Raw genomic sequence first — 19,193 nt, 5'->3', positions numbered from 1 at the left:
GCCTGTCATTGTTCAGTTGCTTTGCCAAACTGTGTGGCTTAGTCTGTGTTTTCATTCACACGATGAGCCCACCATAACTCTGATCCATTGTTCCTTTATGTGCACCTATTCATTCCTGTCTTTATTTACTGTCAATGATCCTGTCGTCACTGTGGTCTTCTGTCTGTGTACAAAGTTAACTCATGTTTTAAAAGCAATAAAGTATATTATATAAACTCTTTCAGAGAATTTGGAAATGAAATCGCATGCATTAAACCTGCAGTAATGCCATGGTGTCCATTAGAGTGGTTGTGAACAAATGACATCATATGAATGATGCCTTACCATAAAATGTCTCTCTTGCTACTGCAAGCAGGTTCTTCTGTTGTGGTTGCTTCATTCATCTGCCTCTGGCAAAAACTGATGTTGACTTAAGATAAGTCCTTTATTTCTCCCCACGCCAGGGGAAATTCACATTGTTACAGCAGCTTATGTAGCAATAGACGTAGTAATAGAAATAAAATAATAATAGAACAGTAGTAATAATATTTACAAAATGTACAGGGGTGAGAAATGAGGATGAAATAGTACAGTAGTGACACACTGTAAGACAATGCAATATAAAGTGGCTTAAAAAAAATAAGTTTAAAAAGTGCAAAGATGTAGCAGTGCAATAATGTCTGTGCAAATTTTATGGTTTGGGATGATATGATAAAGTCCAGTTTATGTTAACATCAGCCAGTGATGCTGATGTTGTAAAGTCTTACAGCAGATGGGATGAAGGACCTATGATAGCGCTCCTTCTTGCAGGGTGGATGTCTCAGTCTGCTGCTGAAGGAGCTGCTTAAAGACCCCACAGTGTCATGCAGTGGGTGAGAGGGATTGTCCATGATGGATGTGAGCTTTGACAACATCCTCCTCTCACCCACCTCCTCTATGGAGTCCAGGGAACAGTCCAGGACAGAACCTCCTCCTGACCTTCTGTTTAGTCTCTTTCTGTCCCTTTCAGTGCTCCCTGCTCCCCAGCAGACCACTGCATAGAAGATAGCAGACGCTACCACAGAGTCGTAAAATGTCCTGAGCAGAGTCCTGCACACTCCAAAAGACCTCAGTCTCCTCAGCAGGTGGAGACGACTTTAGCCATTCTTGTACAGGACATCTGTTATGTGTCCAGTCCAGTTTATTGTTGAGGTGAACACCCTTAACAGTGCAAACCTCCTTGACTTGACACAACACCAACCGTTGACAATAAAATGTTTTTTTGTTGCTGACATTTAACATAGGCTGACATATTTCCTGTGTTGTTTGTGCTATTGCAAAAATTTTGAAAAGTAGATCAAAGCCAACAACTGGATGGGAGAGTCTTTGTCAAAACTGATGCATAAAAAATATAGTTGGTTACAAAACTGTCAGTAAGAAAGATCATAAATGAAAAGTTCAGCTTGCAGTGGATGTTAAGAGATCAACAACACACAATTTACATGCCAGTCAAATCTTTTCATACAGTTTGTTGTAATGGATAACTGACTACATACACAAAAGACATTTTCTCATGTCTCTGTGGGAAACACAATGAGGTTACAAATGATAGTGGCATGTTTAGTCATTTTTTATGAACACCTGTGCTTTTCCTGATATTACCAAATGTCTGCTATAAAAATGCTTAAATTGATAAACCAGCTGCGCTTTCCTTTTCATGTGTTGTTCATTCTTAGCTCTTGAGGAGAGCAATCTGATGAAGCAGGTATGCTTGGTGGGCATGTTGTTTCTGGGGTCCTAAAGAAAGAGTTCTTGAGTCTCTACCATAGACTGGAATATATTATTATAAATATATTATTATAAATATATTATAATAAACAACAGTCAACTGTCTACCAAATCCAGGCAGTTGTAATAAATGTAAATAAATTAATATTTTTTATTAATCATAAAGGACAACAAAAATCTAAAGTAGGCTAAGATGCTAAAGTTGCTAAACACTGGCACTTCTTTAACGATATACCATATTTTTATTACAGAATTAAGGAAATGTCATATAATATCGATGAGACCATGACGAGGAAGACTCAAAGAAAATATGTGATTAAAAACTACATTTATCTGAACTATAGGCCATGTATTCTCATACACTTCTGCGCTCATTTTTGCTTTTTCCGTTAGCTTTAGCTGAAGCGTTTCCATAGGTACGTCGCTCGGACACGTGACCGCTTTGGCCGGAATGACGTCATCACGGCGGGACGTAAGCGTGCGCGCCGCCCCGGGAGGAAGAGCCGCGTGATGTGTGGGCCATAATGGTGGACAGGTAGGGAGCACGCTCCAGCTCGTTACCAGCGGCTGTCTCGGAACCTTCGATAGCCGCCCGGACCGAACCACCGCCCGTCTGAACCACCGCCCTGGACCGCAACAAAATGCCGAATATCAAAATATTCAGCGGCAGCTCCCACCCGGACCTGTCCCAGAAAATAGCAGACCGCCTCGGACTCGAACTGGGGAAGGTTGTGACGAAGAAATTCAGCAACCAGGAGACGTGGTGAGTGTCTGCGGTGGTAAAACAGCTTCTAACCGGCAGGTAGTGGGAACCAGGAGACGTGTTTTAATGAGAAGCGCTGTGTCTCCAGGAACTTGTAGTCCACTCATGGCTCACAGCTCATGCTAACTACTCAACAAACGGTCTGATGTCTCTCAGCATCAAAGCCTCCTTAGTTTCCTGATATCAGCATTATAAAGATGTATCACATTCCACACTGAAACTGCCGTTTTCTGCCTGTAACTCTCATCCACATGGAATCACTCACAGTCTGAAGCTACTGTTTACTCTCTCTCATCCATCTCCTGCCTGTCCTGTTGTGTTAGCTTCATGGCTCTAAGTGCTGTTTGTTCTGTCACCTTCTCCCTTCTCTGGCAGCGTGGAGATAGGGGAGAGCGTGCGTGGGGAGGATGTCTACATCGTGCAGAGCGGCTGTGGGGAGATCAATGACAATTTGATGGAGCTGCTGATCATGATCAACGCCTGCAAGATTGCCTCAGCCTCCAGGGTCACGGCTGTCATCCCCTGCTTTCCGTACGCCCGGCAAGACAAGAAGGACAAGGTGGGGGTGAGGGATATCTGTCTACTTACTTCTGTCATGCCATTTGCCATCAAGCATCATGACAAGAAGCCTGCAGCAAAGTCCATCAGCCAACGCTCCACAGGGCATATTTGCTTTCTGTTTTGTTTGTTTTCTTTCCCTGTTCTGTATGCTTCGCTGAAATAACACCAGCTCCGATTTCATTCTTCCCACTGTTGCTATTTGCCTGTTATTTATTCTTATTTGATTCTTATTTCAATCATATTGCATGAATGGAATGTTTTGCACTTTTGAATACCAAAATATGAACTTATTGTACACAGTATTGAGAAACAAGACTGTATATCATTCAGGACTATGTTACATGGTAATAAATGTTGGATTATTCTTACATTTAAAAACATAAAGTGAGGACTTTTGTAATATATGACTGGCATCATTTTATTGAATTGCTCAGCTCTCTGTGAAGTGTTATTTTTAGAAGTGAGCCGTGCTTGTAACTCCACTTCTTCCATGTGACTGAAGAGATCTGTTTTCATTGCAGAGCCGCGCTCCCATCTCTGCCAAGCTGGTGGCCAACATGTTGTCGGTCTCAGGCGCCGACCATATCATCACTATGGACTTGCATGCCTCACAGATACAGGTGAGCAACACGAATGCAGACCTAAACAGAAGTATGATTTATTCCCTATCCTGCCATAGATCATCTTCTTTTTGCTAAATTTGTGGATGACTTGAGAGAACCAACAGTAAACACCTGACTTACATTGGTTTCTGTTGACACTCGTCTCAACAAAGAGAAAAAAGAGCCCACTTCTTCTACTCCTGTGACCTTTTATATGTATCTTTATGATATTTTTCAGGGTTTCTTTGATATCCCGGTTGATAATTTGTATGCAGAGCCAGCTGTGCTCAAATGGATCAAAGAGAACATCCCTGAATGGAAAAACTGCATCATTGTCTCACCTGATGCAGGAGGAGCCAAGAGGTACGCTGCCAGGGCCACCAGTCATAATCTGTTTACCCTTGAGCGTAGCTTTGCCTCTCCATATCACCTCTGAAATCTACTTTAGATTAACCTTTTGTTTACTTTCCTCTGACAGGGCTCTAATTTGACATGCACAAATACATTCATTACATACACAAAACTTGAGCTTGTGTTTTTTTCCTTTTTGCAGGGTCACCTCCATAGCGGACAGGTTGAATGTGGACTTTGCTCTTATTCACAAGGAGAGGAAAAAGGCCAACGAGGTGGACCGTATGGTTCTGGTGGGAGATGTGACAGATCGGGTTGCTATTCTAGTTGATGACATGGCTGACACATGTGGCACAATCTGCCACGCTGCTGACAAGTAAGACCCTTTATTTACCCTTTGAAATAAATACATTTACACTTCCATTCAAAAGTTTGGGGTCACTTAGAAATGTCTATGACTACTGTAGCTGGAAATGTCTGATTTTTAATGGAATATCTCTATAGGGGTACAGAGGAACATTTCCAGCAACCATCACTCCTGTGTTCTAATGCTACATTGTGTTAGCTAATGGTGTTGAAAGGCTCATTGATGATTAGAAAACCCTTGTGCAGTTATGTTAGCACATGGATGAAAGTGGGAGTTTTCATGGAAAACATGGAATTGCCTGAGTGACCCCAAACTCTTGACTGGTAGTGTACATCATAGGAAAAGACGCAAACAAGTTGGCTGCTGGGGTTTAACTAACGAAGAATGAGACCATTACTGAATTCCATTTAGAGACGTCTGTTCCAGGATATATCTGGTCATGTGGACAGTTCTAATGCACTGTTTCTCTACCTTAGACTTATTTCTGCTGGTGCCACTAAGGTGTATGCCATCCTGACCCACGGCATCTTTTCCGGGCCAGCTATCTCACGCATCAACAATGCCTGTTTTGAAGCTGTGGTGGTCACCAATACAATCCCTCAGGAGGAAAAGATGAAGCATTGTCCCAAAATACAGGTGAGAGGCTTATGTGATTAGTGTAAAATGCAGAATAATCACACAAAATGTATCTGCATGTACAAATGAAGGTAAACATCCTGAGTTTGAGCTACGTATTTATTCAGGAAGGTGCTAGTTTGACTTAGTAAATGACCTGCAAATAGTATTCTTTCTGCTTTTCAACTTGTACTTCTGTGCCTCTAGGTTATTGACATCTCCATGATCCTTGCAGAGGCCATTCGTAGAACTCACAACGGCGAGTCTGTGTCATACCTGTTCAGCCATGTTCCCTTGTAACGAATGGTGTTTACCATCAACTGTGTGCTATTAACACCAAATAAAAGAAGAGGGAATTCCCTAACCCAAACACAACCATTAACAAAGATGTTCTGCTGATTAACTATAAAAAAGAACTGTCATGTCTGTTACTAATGCTGACCCCACCCCACTCGAGACCCTTCCCTTTTGAGCGGTGACCCTTCATGTACAGGGCACCAAAGCAGTCACGAGCGTTCAGATTTAGGCTGGCATATTTATTGTATATGGATAAATAAGTATTTATCCACTGTGAACTTTGTCCTTCTTTCCTAACATTTTAGGTAGTTTCTCCTGACCATTTTACCTCACCAGGAGTTGTGTCAATCTGTTTTCAAAGAGTTTAAATGAATATGCCCCTGGCAGGTTCCAGTGGTCAGGAGAAGCATCTGGCATTTAAAGCTGTTACAGTGAACGAGTGTACTTTTATCATGTTGCTCTGATTTCCTCTGCTGTGTGAAAGACAAAAACTGATGAAGTGAATGTGTGGAAATAGTTTACAGTGAAGCTCCACTCAACCAAGAGTGCCTCAAAAGTCTGAAACAAAATTACATTTTCCTCTTCTTTCCCTCCCTCCCTGAATCTGCTGTTAAATTTTTCACTGGATGATGAATGTTCATGTGTCTTAGCAGGCTGCAAACAATATTTTGGGATGTTTCTTTCAACTCTTGAGGTGCCCTCATTGAGTGGGGTTTGCCCAGTGTCTGAGATTTACCCTTCAAGGGTCTATGAAGAAGATCTATCTTTAGAAACGCTGTTGGGTTTTTAGCTTGGGGTCTCTGCAGGCTGGAGCTTCCTTCAGAAATGTTCACCTGCTGTTTCATTGTTGTTGTTTTTTTTGTTTGTCTTTTTTTCATTTTGTATGTCTGGAGGAAGGATTTGTCATTATTGTGCATAATCCAAACCTTTGTGTTACTTTTTCAGTTGGGTGAATGCGCCAGTTATTTGAGGATGCATTCTTAATAAAATATCCGTTAATCTTAAACACTGAACTCTGTTGTCTGGTTTCTGGTGAGGTTTAGTGCAGTTCTTGGTGGAGTCATACTGCCTTATCTGAGCAGCTGCTTTGCTGATTCCAAGCCAGCAAAGGCTCTGGCTGTATCCCTCTTTTAAAGAGGCCTTTTAAAGCTTTTTCAGGGATTGTTGCAAGATAATTTAGCTTGGCATAACTATACATGCCGCTTATGCACAAAATAATAGCACAAAAATATTTTAAAGAATTTAGAGGAAATGTTGACTTTTTTTACAGCTTTGGTATGATGCGTTTTTGACTAATTTATTGCATGTATGAATTACGTCGTTTTCTATGTCATTTGAAAGCTGCTGTAATTATTTAACCACCATGACCAAATTCTAACAGTTATTGTCAAAGGTCTGTTGTGCAGACTTTTTTGTTTTTTTCTTAAATAGCACCGTATAAAAATAGCCTCCAAAGCTGTATTTATTTAACATGGACAATGCATAAAGCTAGAGAAATTTACATTTAATATTGATTATCAAATTCAGCATTTTTATACTTCCCATTATGGCCAGTAAATGAAAGTGATTAAAAATGAAACCAAAAATGGATTGTTTGTTTACAAGCACCAGCTTTTAATTCCTGGCAGTGCAGAGAAGCTGCATTTATACCGGAAGTTACACTAAGTTTCCGTTTTACATCGTCAGGTATTAAGACTCCTGGGAGATGCCTGGATGTCCATGAGAAGATCAGAAAAGAGTCCAGCCTGACATTCTTCATAACATTCAGTTCACTGTGAACCACTCGTCACATTGAACACACCCTTTTCCGAAATATACTTTGATTGATAGATCATGCAGCCAATCCGCGACGACGTGACGTAGCCCGTCTTGACCAATAGTTATTCTCCAAGAGGCGGGCCAACCGCAGACACCGGCAGATTAACGCTCAGAGCATCTTGTTATCTTCAGTACCGCTTCTCAGCGCCCATTGTTGGAACGAACAGTCAGAAATCAGTCCTGTTCAGGAGCACTGTGGCAAACAAACTGACGCTTGTGCTGCCTTCAACTGGAACGCTGGGAAACAAGTGGCTTAGAACTCCTCATTTTCTGCTTTTGCTGCCTGCTGACTGGGTGAGTAGATGTTTATGATCACATACTGGAAGTTGATCAGGTTTTTTTCACTGTAGTTTTTCCACCTTGTGATCTTTGGTCCATGTCCGCATTTGCAGTTTGAGTGTCTCTGGGTCAGTGTCAGTCTGACTTGATTTGTGGTTTCATTTTTCTAAGCTAAGGATGGCAGTAAGTCCTGAGCGTAAACAAGATGTGGAAGGCCCAGGTGACCCAGTTGTTCGTTTCCAGAGCTACTTGCACGGAGGAACTTCCAGCTTGCTATCGACCCTTCCCACTCTCATCGTCTTCCCTGTCTATAAGACTGTCTTTCGTCAACAAATCCACAACACGGCAGTTCACCAGGCGGTGGGACAGCTCTGCAAAGAGGGACCTGTGAAGCTCTACAGAGGCGTGGTTCCACCATTAGTGATGAGGACACTGAATGGAACGCTGCTTTTTGGTCTCCAGGACACCCTCCTCCACCAGCTGTCCTCCCAGACAGTCGTCTCCACCTCTGCTCTTTCTGCTGTGGCTGGGTTCGGTGCAGGTGTGGTAGAAGCTGTGGTGTTCACCCCCTTTGAGCGTGTTCAAAACGTGTTGCAGAACAGCCAGAATGACCGCCAGCTACCCTCCCTGAAGAGTGTTCTTGTGAAGCTGAGGGCACAGAGGATGGCCTCAGGGTTCTACAGAGCCTTCCTGCCCATTGCAGCCCGCAACGCCCTGGGCAGCTCCCTCTATTTTGGCCTGAAGGGGCCTGTGTGTGGTGTGGTGGCAGAGCAGGGCCTGTCTCCAGAGGCCTCCTCGTTTGTCTCAGGAACGCTGACCTCCATGGCCATCAGCCTGACTCTCTACCCGCTGTCTGTGCTGGTGGCAAACATGCAGGCGCAGGTTGGCGGGGAGGTGAAAGGGGTCATGGCTTGTTGGAAGCTGCTGTGGGAATCTCGCCACAAGAGTTTGACTCTGCTGTACCGAGGAGGCTCCCTGGTTATTCTGAGGTCGTGCATCACGTGGGGAATCACCACTGCTATTTATGACAGGCAGGAGAAACGATCAGGCTGAGGAGACACTGTTCATCACTGTTCGTTGTGTTACCATCCAGAAAATGGCTGTAACTGGGTTACGTAGACTTTTGACAAGCTGAGTATGTAATTGTCAGTAATCTGCAGTGTTTTATTCCTTGTTAACCTTCCATGTTACTCTTTCTAAGCAAACAAAACTGATAGCATCAACAATGTAGACAGTCTAGTCAATTCCAGTGTGCTAATAAACCATTCCAGTGTCACAGTGAGCCGGAACAAGAAATTCTAGTATTCTGAAACCACAGCAGCTAAATGGAATTCAGATGTTACTCCGTTATTCAGTGTATTATTTACAGATGAGTTTTTCCAGTGTGTCACAGCAAATTGTCTTCAGGGAAAAAACATCAGTCAGAATCACTGGAGCCACAAGATCATGATCCATTACCTGGTTCAGACCAGCAGACTGTCAGTTTTAAGCACAACCAGACTTGAAGCCTGGTCTCTGAAGTGGAGGTGAATATTGGTCATGAGCCAAAGTTGTTTTGTTTTTGTTTTTGTTTTGTTTTTTTAAAATATAAATATGGGGCTGGTGAATTACAGGTGCCTTTTTTGTCTTATAAGGAAACTTCCACATCTTTGCTCATTGAAGTCATTTTACTCATCATGGGAGGTATGACAAAGCCTCTGAATACAGTTGCGTTCTCTTTTCGTGGTAACTTTTGGGGCATTTTTAATTTTCTTAACACAGTATAAATGAGTGAAGAAAACGATAAGTGACAATATGCTACAACTTTATAACAGAAAGCCTGCTTTACAGATTGAAAGCATGGATTTTGAAGGGCCTGGATATTTAGCAGGCATGGAGACTACAAAGAATGAGCTGCAATATGGGAAAAACCACTTTGAGCTTCATCCACATAAGGGGCTAAAAATCAGCATGTCTTCACAACTGATGCTTTGATTTTGATGTGCTTTTCACTAGTCCCTCAACACCATGGAAAACTGATACACTGGAGTTACCTTTTTCTGCATGTTGTTTGTTTATTCACCAAGATGTAATTTAATTGAATGTATGATATTGTAACAGGTTATCTTTACAGTCCTGATGAACTCAGTGCTGCCTGTCTGACTGGTTATTCATCTTCATTTGCAGTTTTCAGGTTGAACAAGTTAAGGATAGCAGCCAAAGTGCACTTACACTTGTGTTTGTTTTTAGGTTAACACCTTGAACAACTCCAGCCCACCTGAGGTAACATGTTCAAGGTGTTAGCTAATAGGCTGTGAAGTGTTTTCACTTTAAATGATATCTTAACATTGTCTTTAGTAATGCTTTGTCTGTCTTCTATAATGCCCTTTGGGATCATCCAATATCATTCTCAGGTAGACTGTTTTAATACGATGGTTCATTTATGATGTAAGTTAATAGTTTGTTTATTTGTAACATACCTACTGCTGTTTTTTATTTTTGTCATTTTTGGAAGTGAAAATTTAATTATTGTTCTGAAAATGTTGTGTACTAAAGGCAATTCAACATATTTTTATCATTAAGCAACCTTTTTACTTTTAACTGTATTTTTTTTTTAAATCTACCATTAACTATTAAAATCTACCATTAACTATTAAAAATATATAAACCCACATGTTGTTTATATGCAGGTCACTTCCTTTTGAGCATTTTTGCAGTTGTCAAAGTGATATAGTTGGAACTTTAATACAACTTGGTAAAAGCCACCTGGTCACAATATAGACTTTGCAGTTGAATTAAAGGCCTGGAAAAAAATAAGATAGGCCTCCACACTGTTGCCTCACTCAAAGAAGTTTCTGGACAAGACTGCAAAGGCTACCTGGGGTCTTCCTGTGTGGAGTTTGATGTTCTCCTGTACAGATGTACAAACACATGAAGGCTGGATGCCTCAGAAACTAAATTACTATCCAACACTCTCATCCCATTGAGTAGGTTCACCGAATGAAATAAATAAGCTTCTTTATACTGTAGATCAGTAGCCTCATGTGTATCTACTCTGAAAAATAATATAAACACAGCATGCAGGTGGTGTTCTGACTGAGAGAAACAGTTTAATCTCATTTCAACTGTTCTGTTAGAAGAGGAGGCCTTGACCACTGAGTTAATCCAGACTCTAGTAATGTGGCTCTATAGGACAACTATGAGAACCAGTACGACCAGCCCACTGAACCAGTGAGAATAAGAGGGTACCTTGAAATGCAGCTTTATTCAAATGACAAGATAGATCAGCATGGGCTGTTGGTATGATGGATGCTGTGAATCTGCCACATACTGATCTGGATGGAACTGTCCGACAACATGATCCTGTCCACCAAAACGTCCCTTTGACACCTTGACACCTGAATTTATTTACAGTTAAATAAAACCAAAAAGTTTGTGTGTTTTTGCTTTCCAGCTGGTTTTAAAATAGGTGGAGATTGTTAATTTGTCTGACACATAGAACAGATATATAATAACAGATATATAATAATTAGGTCCCACTCCGACTGGTCCTACAAGAAACCAGTGCTTGCAAAAGGTTCCGAGGTACGTATTGAATATGCACAAACTAGCATTGGGGGAATGGAACCGCTATCTTGGCTGCAGTCTGAATGAAAGTGGTATGATGTGAATTTGCGACAATAGGCGTCACGGGGTTAAGGAATAGTGCGACAACATACTACAAGTCAGCACTGAAAATCTCGTCAACTCTGTATTGCAGATGAGTGATTTGTCACACCTATAATGCAGTGATGAGGTCTCTCCCCAGGGAGTTTTGCCATCGTTAACATCTTGCGTCACTCCTGACTTGGCAGATTCACATCCCATCCATCCATCATCTATACACTGCTTCATCCTCATTAGGGTCGTGGGGGGCTGGAGTCCGTCCCATCAGACTTAGGGCGCAGGCAGGGGACACCTGGACAGGTAACGGTCTATCACATATATAGACAATCACACTCACATTCACACCTGAGGGACAGTTTAAAGTTTTTGGACTAGGGGAGGAAGCCGGAGTACCCAGAGAAAACCCATGCATGAACAGGGAGAAGATGCAAACTCTATGTAAAAAGATTCGGGAAGGCCAGGATGTGAACCAGAGATCTTCTAGCTGCAAGGCGAAAGTGCTAACCACCAAGCCCAGATTCACATCCCCTGCTGTGTAAACTGACAGCTCCATCACCATGATTGCTGTTGTTGGTGGTGGACCACCTGGAGGCAGGTGAGTCCTGGTCATTAATGGGCCATTAGCTGTGTGACCTGGAGTGGCGATACATTCTGTAACTCCATTAGTCAGTTAGAACTGAAGAAGCCTCTTGGATGAAGGTGAAACATCTTCAAGGACCTACAAGAGAAGTCCAGTTGATTTCTACTGAAGCTCTTACGACTTGTTACTGGCTTGTTATTTCTGGTCCATGACCCTACTCTCGAATCGTCCATTATCATTTCCAATATAGTGCATCCATGGTTGTTTCATTCTGTTGTAGAGATGCCATGTGTGGGGACAACAAACACTCATTCCTGTATGGTAAATACAATAGAATCACATACTGCATTGTTATTTTTGTTCTGTGTATTTGACTGTGGGATAAAAGTAAATTCATTCTACACAGGATAACACAACTTAGTCATTGCAGAATACACATTTATTTCCTTCTTTTGCATTAATAAATTAACTTGATCATCGAGGCATTGACAGGATTTTCTACACACGCGTGTAATGGATTTTCAAAAAACAGTTTTGTCACCAGAAGTCCACTAGATGGTGGTGTGCTAAGAGACATATGAACTCATTCCAGTCTGAGTCTGAGCAGCACAGCGGCTCTTCATTCACTACACGCAGGTACATGGAGGAGAAATGACTCAGGTGATTGCAACCCTGCAGGTCCAGATCTTTGGCCCGACGAACAGCCTTCTTTGACTCTACAGGAGGGAGGGCGGCGGTGAGAAGCGCGTCCAATTAAAATTCTTCCTCCGAGCTTTGGGAGCCAATCAGAGCCCGGAGCATTGGTGTCCATGTTGGCGTGCAGAAGGGCGTGTTGGCTCTATTTAAACCGTTAGCTTTGGACGGATTACACACACGTATCTTACCTGCAAAGGACAGTGTTGCTGCTCTTTCCTGCACCAGGTAAACTTCAGATTTGTCTGTTTGTCATTTGCATTTAAAAGGACATTAAATGAATGCAACTCAATGCCATGTAGATGTGATTAATTCCTAATGGATTATTTATAGACTGTGTATCAGGGGCTTACAGGTGTTATGCAACATCTTTTTTTTTTTTTTGCCATACTCCATAAATCCATATCAATACAGTTTGGTGGAATTAGCCTGTTTTACTGCAGGGTGTGTGTTGATAGCCTACCTGGCAGTGCTGCATTCCTCTGCTCTGTATGTGAGATTTCATTATTAGGCAACTTAACGTTGCTTTTTTTAAAATTCTTATTTGTCGTCCAGAGGCCTCGTGATGTGTATTCTTCAATGTTACACGCTTGGTATGATGTTAGATGTTGAAAGTGCACTCACTCATGCTGTGCAGAGCTTTGAAAAGCTGCAGTCTGTAGGTGTGGGAGGTGGGTGAGATGATGTTATACCAGGCACTCCCTCAGTGACAAGCGTCACACTGAATTCTCCTAAAAAAAAAATTGTTTTCTGGAAAACTTTTCCCCGCAAACTGTTATTTTCCCCACACAGGTTCACATTCTGGTGCTGTTTTCTTCTTCATAACTCCAGTGTATATTATTTTCCTAATATCCTTAATGTCCACAACTATTTGCAAATCATAGTTTAGTCCAACATGTTTCCTTCTCCTCAGGTCTCCTTTGTGGATTTGAATGGAGGTAAATAACAGTGCAGTGTAACAGGACACCACATTAGAGCTGTTTGTTCATGTTATTTCTTGTGACTGACTTGCATAACTCCAGAGTTCAGCCCGGTACTGTCTCCCCTCTCTTTTTTAAATGAGGTGTGGCTTAAGTTGCACACCTGTATGGACATGCAGGGCAGATAGTATCTTATCATGTCATCCAGACTGTGTGTTTGTGCTTGCTGATGCATTCTTTTAACATTACAAAAGTTTATTTGTTCTGTGTCTCTCACTTCCCTCCATTAGAACTCATCCATCCAAAATGGGCGACAATCCAGTCAAACAAGAAGTGGCGAACTTTGACAAGCAAAAGTTGAAGAAGACTAGCACGGCAGAAAAAAACCATCTTCCAACCAAGGAGGGTAGGTGCTTGTAACAAAAAGAAGTGCAGACTTAACAGAAGTCTTGTCTCATCCGACCCTGTTTCACATTTCACCTTTTCCTTGGTTCCTTGTTCTGCATGTTTAGCTCCTCCCTGTTTGTCACCATGAAGGGCAACTGCAAACATTCAACACTGATTAACTTGGTGTACACACCCAGCAACCTGAGAACTAATCCTTCTTAGTAACAACCTGTTATAAAAACTCTTTGCAAGATACATTTATTATGAGGCTACGTGGATCAGATAGGGCAGCCAGCTATCTAGCACTTCAGGGGAAAAAAATCCTAAATTGTAATCGCTTGCTAGAGTCCCAGATGATAAACTGTATAATAAAAAACACTTTTCCTGACAGGAAACAAGAGAAGGAGGAGACTTAAAGTATGTCAGTGTACTCATCCTTTCCCTCCAGAGGCTGAGAGGCTCCCTGCTGTCTGACTCCTGCTTTCTTAATTTGAATACAGCCCTGACTAGCATGTGAGAAGGGAGGCATAAATAGTCAGATGTTATATTAAAGGGACTTTAATTTTACATGTGAAGTCAAGCCTGCTTGTAATGAGGAGCACTGTACAGTCTGTGAAAATAGATGAATATACCTTCAGACACAGCATTAAAGCCAGTGATGAGTGAATGTGGTGTTCAGTGTGAATGGAGATGCTACTTTGACAACCACTAAAACATTGATGCAAACCAAGCATGCTCTTCATGTCAACAATGTGCTCCCACTGCACGGTGAAATCTTACCAGGAACAGCCCCGAGGAGCACGAAAAAGAGTCGAACGCATTAACGGATTTCAGTACAAGCATGATCCACAGAGGCCCCACCCTGCAGGAATACACTGCAGTAGTCCTGGTGCAAAACACCATGCTAACCCCCCCCCCACCTCGAGGTGTGTGTCTGCCTCAACGTATCAGAGCTGCACAAGATGAACCTACACAATATCAGGGCAGTCGTTTTAATGCTGTTCATGATCAGTGTTTGTCCCCTGTGGCTCTCAATAGAGATGAATCTGTGAGAATAACTCTTATTATGTCAGAGTGATGTTCTCAGGGTCACTGTGTTGGACTACAGATTTAAAACAGAAAGCCTGTGTCACAATGAAAGGCAGACATTTAGCTCATTACGAAGTTGCACTATGGGATATGTAGGATTCAGTTCTTGTGAAACTTGTTCCATACTAGACACAAAATTTTCTGTGCCAGTAGCTTGATTTTGAGGGTTTATTTTTAATGTATGTTTCCCAAATTTGTAAAAATGCACCGTAAATTGCTATTGCACCCCTTTGAATGTAATATACTCAGCCAGTACACACCTGATCATTTTGAAAAACCAAGAGATAGAGACATTTGACCATTGACTGGAGGTTCTGATGGATTATTAACTTGAATCAAACTTATGAGTCAAACCATCCCTCTTATCAGCAAAAATCAAACCTATATTTTGAGCTTTTGACACTGATGCATTAGACTATGCTCTAAAACGGACGGATACAGGATGACAAGCTTCACCTATATGATAAAGATCACCTAACGTCTGTCTCTCTTGTGTTCAAACAGAAATTGAAGAGGAGAAGAAAGCCATGCAAGAAGCTAAATGAAACCCACCGGCCATGATTGCTTTCCTTCAGCCCTGCCCTGTTTCCTGCTCGTCTTCCAGCTAGGAGTCCTATCCATCATCTACACCTCTGCCTCTGTTTTCTGTGCCGCCATGTTTGATCATAAATGGTGTTTGGGTTGACGCTATGGGCAAAGATCTGTGTGTAATCTCAAGTAAATTAATGCAATGGATGCATTTTACTGTGCTTTTACCATGGAGTTTAGAACAGGTTGAACAGAGCAAGTGAAAGATTGTACAGGGTGCAGGTTTTAACAACATGGGAAAATATCATAGGTAATTTCATTAATGGAAATCCATCAAAGATACTGCGTTGTCAACAATACCATACGTATGCCTGTAAATGGTGCCATTCAGAAAATGTTATTGAAAATAACACAAAAGATGATATTTTTGTTTTAATAAAAATTGATGTGTCAACAATGTTTTGCTTGAGCCGCTTTTGTGTATATTTGGAAAAAAGTATCTGAACCATTATAAACATAATACGTTTAAGCAGCGAACATCCTCAGTTCTCATTCTGTCCTGGGATCTTTCTGCATGGAGTTTCTGTGTTCTCCTGTACATGTGTGGTTTTTCTCCAGGTTCTGCAGCTTCCTCCCACAGTCCACAAACATGCTGAGGTTAACTGGTGATTCTAAATTATCTGTAGGTGTGAATGTGAGTGTGATTGTTTGTCTCTATGTGTAGCCCTGTGATAGACTGTTACTGTCCAGGTGAACCTGTGATAGACTGTTACCTGCCCAGGTGAACCTGTAATAGGCTGTTACCTGTCCAGGTGAACCTGTAATAGACTGTTACCTGTCCAGGTGAACCTGTAATAGACTGTTACCTGCCCAGGTGAACCAGACTGTTACCTGCCCAGGTGAACCTGTAATAGACTGTTACCTGCCCAGGTGTCTCCTGCCTTCACCCTCAGCCAGCTGACCCTTATGAGGATTAAGTGGTGTATAGATTATGGATGGATGAATGTTTGAGAACATTTTATCAGGGCAGAATTTTCACTAATCTAAGAGGGACTAATGATTGTTGGCAAAGAGAAATAGTTGCATTTAAAACTCAGTTATACTTTGAAGCTTATTTGTTCAAAGTCTCCCATTTTCATGCACTGATCTTTACCCAGATGTAACACTGCTACTTTAGTAGTCAAAAAGGAAAGTTTGGGGAGTTTAGGCATATAGGTTAATCATAGACAAAGATTTTCATTTGTACTGCTCTCAGTTTCCATTAACTGATAATATACACTTTCAGTCTTTTGCTGTAAATGTGAAATTGCAAAGAAACATAAAACAAAAAAAGCATGAAAATTTTGAGAAGAGTGTAATATTTTACTGAAAGTCATTTTTTGCTTTTTACTGAAGCATCAAGAATTACTTAAACAGTGAGGCAGTTAGTGCAGATGATTCAGACTGTCATGTCTGAACCACTTTGCATTTTGCATCCAGAAGTAAATGCGAAGGGCAGTAACTGATTTGACCAGAAAGGCTGCATGGGGCAGTGCTGCACTTGTTTTGCATGTCATCATATATGCAGCAGACCTGTTTTTTTTGTTGTCATTTTTACACATCGACTTGTTGAGGCATTTTCATGTCCTAAGGTTTATTTTTCCTTAGCCCTTACAAGCATTTTCAGTTTTGAGTAACTTGACAAATGTTGTCCACACAGTTTTAAAGGAAAAAGAATGTGACAGCCGTTAAATCACATTTACAACACAGCTACCATGCACGGAATACTGAAGTACAGCCACTGAAAGTTACAACTTTTCTATTTTGAAAAAAAAAGCTGAAGGGAGAATTGATAGTCATTCTTTACGTATTTAGTGCTCAGGAACAAATTCATGATCCTTCAGTACACTGGTATGCAAGATAAAGAAATGAAAGTTTGAGGAAAAAGTGGAGAAAGGTTGTTAAACATAGTAGCAAATCATACCAGGTTTAACTGGAAGACACTTTGTTCATGTTTTACAAATATAACTAAAGGTGAGCCTCTTGTCAGCACTAAATATTTAGAGACACCCTCTTATCACCTGATACTTTCTGACATGCAAAGATAGAATCCTAAATCAAAGTCCATCAAAGTTTCACTTTGCAGTAATAAAAGACTGATCATATCAGTCTGGCTTGGTCACCTTTGGAATACAAGTATATGACTTGATTTCTGAACTTTTAAATTAATCCTGCTCACTCAAGCAACAGGTCTAAGCCTGTAGGAAAAGGGGAGTGGATCAACTGCAGGTGTAGAACATTCCTGATTTCCAAATTAAAATGTGATCTGAATGTGAGAGGCAAATCTCAAAGTCTAAATTTAGCATCCATATACAGGCCCTGTTATTCAGTACTGCTTTAAACATGTAAGAATAATAACACTCTTTCTTTGCACTATGTTGCTGAAACGCATCACATGGATCAGTGGCTGGACAGATTTTTACTCTCAGACTGTGTGTGGATTGCTTCAGATGGAGCAGACGGTGTTTTTCCACAGTGAGCCTGCAGAGACATGTTCATACAGATGCATGTGAATACTTGAGACACATCTTATACGATCTAAGTAGCTTTGGTTGGAGAACTCAGCAAAACTAGAGAGTTTTGCTGATATATGTTTTTTCTCTTAAGTTGTGAGGAACCCTATAGGAAATCATATCATATAAAATCATTTTCAAGGAAATGGTTGCTTTCGTGAGTCTGTAAAACATGATGGCATGCATGTTTGTTTTTTCAGTAATCTCTCAGGACGGGGCATGTCTGCACACTGTGACAGCACACTACAGATCACAACAGAAGGACCACGAGACCACAGCTAAAAATATAGAATAACATGGAAATTTAGGCCCATTCTAGAGCCACTTAAAGAATTACCCATACTTTCACTTGTGTTTGTCACAAGGATACTGTTTATTACACATCCACCTGCATGTGTATTGGCTGCTATGTTTAATCTGAGAGATTATCGTCTCTTGCAAAACAAGTTATACTGGTACTTTTGGCAGCAATTCAACTTCCTTAAGTTCAGCTTGTACAGCAAAAATAGGCAGAAATAAATTTGAATCAGCTGTTTTGTATATTTTCCACTCTCTGCCCGGTTACTGTAATAAATGACTGTAAAAGTACAGTCCATTCTAGCTGTGGTGCACTATTTTTCTGTATTTCTGATGCTTTTTTGAAGCCAAAAACAAGAAGAACTGTCAGTAGCAAGCTGTTATAAAAACTGAGGGTGTGAACTGAACAAAAAGTTTTTGCGCAACAGTTCACGCAGCATTGTTTAGACAAGTGACCTGATTTTGATAGATAAGAATATTATTACAAACTTTATATTAATTTTTACTTTATTCATTTCCTTTCTTTATTATTACAGTAAGTTGAATTATTTTTTCTTGGCTCCTAAAAGAGCTGCACAGTGGCTTGGTGGTTAGCACCATCACCTACAAGGTCCTCAGTTTGTGTCCCGGCCTTCCTAGGATCTTCCTGCACGGAGTTTCCATGTTCTCCTGTATATGTGTGGGTTTTCTCCAGGTTCTCCAGCTTCCTCCCACAGTCCAGAAACATGCTGAGGTTAAATAATGATTCTAAATTGTCCGTAGGTGTGAATGTGAGTGTGATTGTTTGTCTCTATGTGTAGCCCTGTGATAGACTGTTACCTGTCCAGGTGTCCTCTGCCTTCACTCTCAGTCAGCTGGGATTGTCTGCAGTTCCTCACAACCCTAATGAGAATGAAGCAGTGTATAGATAATGGATGGTTCCTAAAATACATGTAATAGACTACTACACCTGTTGTAGGTGGTTCAGCTGTACATGCTGCTACTGGAACAATTTCCCATTAAAGTTTGTCCCACCACTGGAAATTACAAGATCAAAATTAAATCATTTGTCCTCTGCTTTTAGTTCTTCTTCTGTTTCAGTCATGTCCATTCATAGTTTATTT

The 19,193-nt window shown here is 41.1% G+C and overlaps 3 protein-coding genes across 5 annotated transcripts; all 3 read left to right on the top strand.

Moving 5' to 3' along the window:
* Positions 1–2,233: 2,233 nt before the first annotated feature.
* prps1b (phosphoribosyl pyrophosphate synthetase 1B) lies at positions 2,234–6,308 on the top strand. 3 transcript variants are annotated; one of them, XR_008603720.1, is made up of 8 exons: positions 2,234–2,509; positions 2,885–3,074; positions 3,592–3,690; positions 3,911–4,035; positions 4,226–4,399; positions 4,867–5,026; positions 5,213–5,607; positions 5,704–6,308. XR_008603720.1 is itself a non-coding variant. In XM_023265725.3 (7 exons), exons 1-7 carry the CDS (start codon positions 2,388–2,390, stop codon positions 5,303–5,305), a joined length of 963 nt encoding a protein of 320 aa, XP_023121493.1. In that variant the 5' UTR covers positions 2,234–2,387; the 3' UTR covers positions 5,306–6,308. The 3 variants fall into 3 exon arrangements, 2 of the variants coding, with proteins under 2 accessions (XP_023121493.1, XP_023121494.1); XM_023265725.3 differs by having other exon boundaries at positions 5,213–6,308; XM_023265726.3 differs by having other exon boundaries at positions 2,235–2,509; positions 2,885–3,068; positions 5,213–6,308.
* A 718-nt stretch (positions 6,309–7,026) lies between these two features.
* On the top strand, positions 7,027–10,050 carry LOC111565578 (solute carrier family 25 member 53). The gene is made up of 2 exons (XM_023265727.3): positions 7,027–7,414; positions 7,571–10,050. Exon 2 carries the CDS (start codon positions 7,577–7,579, stop codon positions 8,450–8,452), a length of 876 nt encoding a protein of 291 aa, XP_023121495.1. The 5' UTR covers positions 7,027–7,414; positions 7,571–7,576; the 3' UTR covers positions 8,453–10,050.
* Positions 10,051–12,385: 2,335 nt separating this feature from the next.
* On the top strand, positions 12,386–15,700 carry tmsb1 (thymosin beta 1). The gene is made up of 3 exons (XM_023265719.3): positions 12,386–12,545; positions 13,528–13,643; positions 15,218–15,700. Exons 2-3 carry the CDS (start codon positions 13,544–13,546, stop codon positions 15,256–15,258), a joined length of 141 nt encoding a protein of 46 aa, XP_023121487.1. The 5' UTR covers positions 12,386–12,545; positions 13,528–13,543; the 3' UTR covers positions 15,259–15,700.
* Positions 15,701–19,193: the final 3,493 nt, after the last annotated feature.

The sequence above is a fragment of the Amphiprion ocellaris genome, chromosome 13 (assembly GCF_022539595.1).
Source record: "Amphiprion ocellaris isolate individual 3 ecotype Okinawa chromosome 13, ASM2253959v1, whole genome shotgun sequence".
In the NCBI taxonomy this organism is placed as follows: Eukaryota; Metazoa; Chordata; class Actinopteri; family Pomacentridae; genus Amphiprion; species Amphiprion ocellaris.
This window is presented reverse-complemented; position numbering and strand designations above follow the sequence as displayed.